The following is a 1,884-nucleotide window of genomic DNA, read 5'->3' as shown; positions in this document are numbered from 1 at the left end:
CTGCAGCGGGGTTACCTGTCACGGGGAGCCCGCTAAATTTTACGGATACGATAACTTACAGAGACAGCAGATTTTTACGACACAGCAAGAGGCCGAGCTGGTACAATATCCTGACTGTAAATCGTCCAGTGCTAATATTGGCGAGGAACCAGACCACTTAAATCAGAGCTCGTCTCCTGCTCAAATGTTTCCCTGGATGAGACCACAAGGTTGGACGCAGTCAAAAATTTGCTTCCATCTCACGTCTGAGTTTGAAACTTTCTTTTCCTCCTCCCGCTTCTTTCTCGCTGACTCTGTCTCCCTGCTTCTGTCTACCTCGGTCCCTACCTCTGCCCTGCCTCTGTCTCCCTCGCTCCCTGCCTCTCTCCCTGCAATTCCTATCACCGCGGTGGCTTGCGATAATAAAGCTATACGGAAAGCAAACAGAAACCGCTGCAGCAGGCATCTGCCAACGCAACAGTAGACTATAAGACCCCTCTCGGACCCTGAGGCGCAGCTGACACGCTTGTCCTTCTCCCATCGCCGCTGTCTGAACGGGAAGGGTGCAGGGCCGGGGCGGGAGTGGGGGCGGAATACAAGACAATAAAGTGACCCTGCAACCCCCTTATGCAGTGGGACCACTGAGAGGCTTCGTACATTTGATACCGCTATTTTTCTCGCACTCGTGTAAAGCTCTAGACCACTCTATGCCCTCTGCTTTCTCTCCCTGCTGTTCTGTGGGGCTTCTCTCGAGGGATTCCAGAGCGACCCGAGCCCTTGCTCCTTGCCTGCGCCTTCTTTTTGAACGGCCGCACCAACCATCAAAACCCTATGTTTGTGTTTTAAACAGCAGCGCCGGGTAGGAGGAGAGGAAGACAAACATACAGCCGATTCCAGACACTAGAACTGGAAAAGGAGTTCCTATTTAACCCCTATCTGACCAGGAAGAGGAGGATCGAGGTGTCCCACGCACTAGGACTAACCGAGAGGCAGGTAAAGATCTGGTTTCAGAACAGGAGGATGAAATGGAAAAAAGAGAACAACAAGGACAAATTCCCCGCTTCCAGACAGGAGGGAAAGGAAGGGGAGGCCAAAAAGGAAGCACATGATCTGGAAGAAGACAGAGCTGAAGACAAGACGAATTAGATTTTGCCCTAAAAGTCTTTGTGAAAGGCAATCAAATATAACCAGAGCCATAGCCCGACATCTCGGTCCATCTACCACTGCAAGCGGTCCTTCCATGGGACGAGTGAACCCATGTCTCTCCACTTGACATTTCCCTGCTTTGGATGCTTCACTTGTTTGTAGTTTTATTTTGTTTATAAACGTATCCGGGACAATCTCTAGATTTAACAGTTCATCTACTTATTTTTGCAAATTTGTTGCAGAGTTTGTAGCAATACACTTCTAATTATATATAAATATATATATATTTGCAATCTTTAAAGATGGTGATTGCGGGAAACGACATAAACTTCCTAATAATAAATACCAATAAGCAAGACAATTAACAATGCTTTACTAATCAAGACAAGTGCACTTGTACTATTTTAATTCTTGTTCTTATGTTGAATAAATTAAATAAATTGAATAAATTTGAAGAGAATATCTTAGAAATATATTTAACCTTCTGCTATGATAGTTGATTAAAATAAACCAAATTTATTCAATTATAAAATGTATCGGCATCCTGATCTCCTTTTTGTAATCCACTCCTCCAGTGTCCTTCAGAGCCTCCACGACTCTGGGCTAACTCCCCCCTGCACCGTTCCCCCGTCTCTCCTCCGCCGCTGGGTGTTTCTGCGGGATCTAGGAATGGCACACTGCATGCAAAAACTGCTTTTCACTCCCTGTCCGGGCGTTGCGGGGCCGTGGTCGAAGCAACCACCAGCAGGGATGTGAGAT

At 46.8% G+C, this 1,884-nt stretch overlaps 1 protein-coding gene across 1 annotated transcript; it reads left to right on the top strand.

The window, feature by feature from the left end:
* Positions 1–10: 10 nt before the first annotated feature.
* Positions 11–1,158, top strand: LOC103800819 (homeobox protein Hox-D8; the record flags this gene model as incomplete). The annotated part of the gene is made up of 2 exons (XM_009073203.1): positions 11–209; positions 830–1,158. Coding segments are annotated over 2 exons (495 nt in total), but the record flags the coding sequence as incomplete, so codon positions are not given.
* Between the last annotated feature and the right edge of the window lie 726 nt (positions 1,159–1,884).

Source organism: Acanthisitta chloris, unplaced genomic scaffold, assembly GCF_000695815.1.
Source record: "Acanthisitta chloris isolate BGI_N310 unplaced genomic scaffold, ASM69581v1 scaffold26134, whole genome shotgun sequence".
NCBI lineage: Eukaryota > Metazoa > Chordata > Aves > Passeriformes > Acanthisittidae > Acanthisitta > Acanthisitta chloris.
The sequence above is the reverse complement of the archived record's forward strand: the minus strand, read 5'-3'. Positions and strand labels throughout refer to the sequence as shown.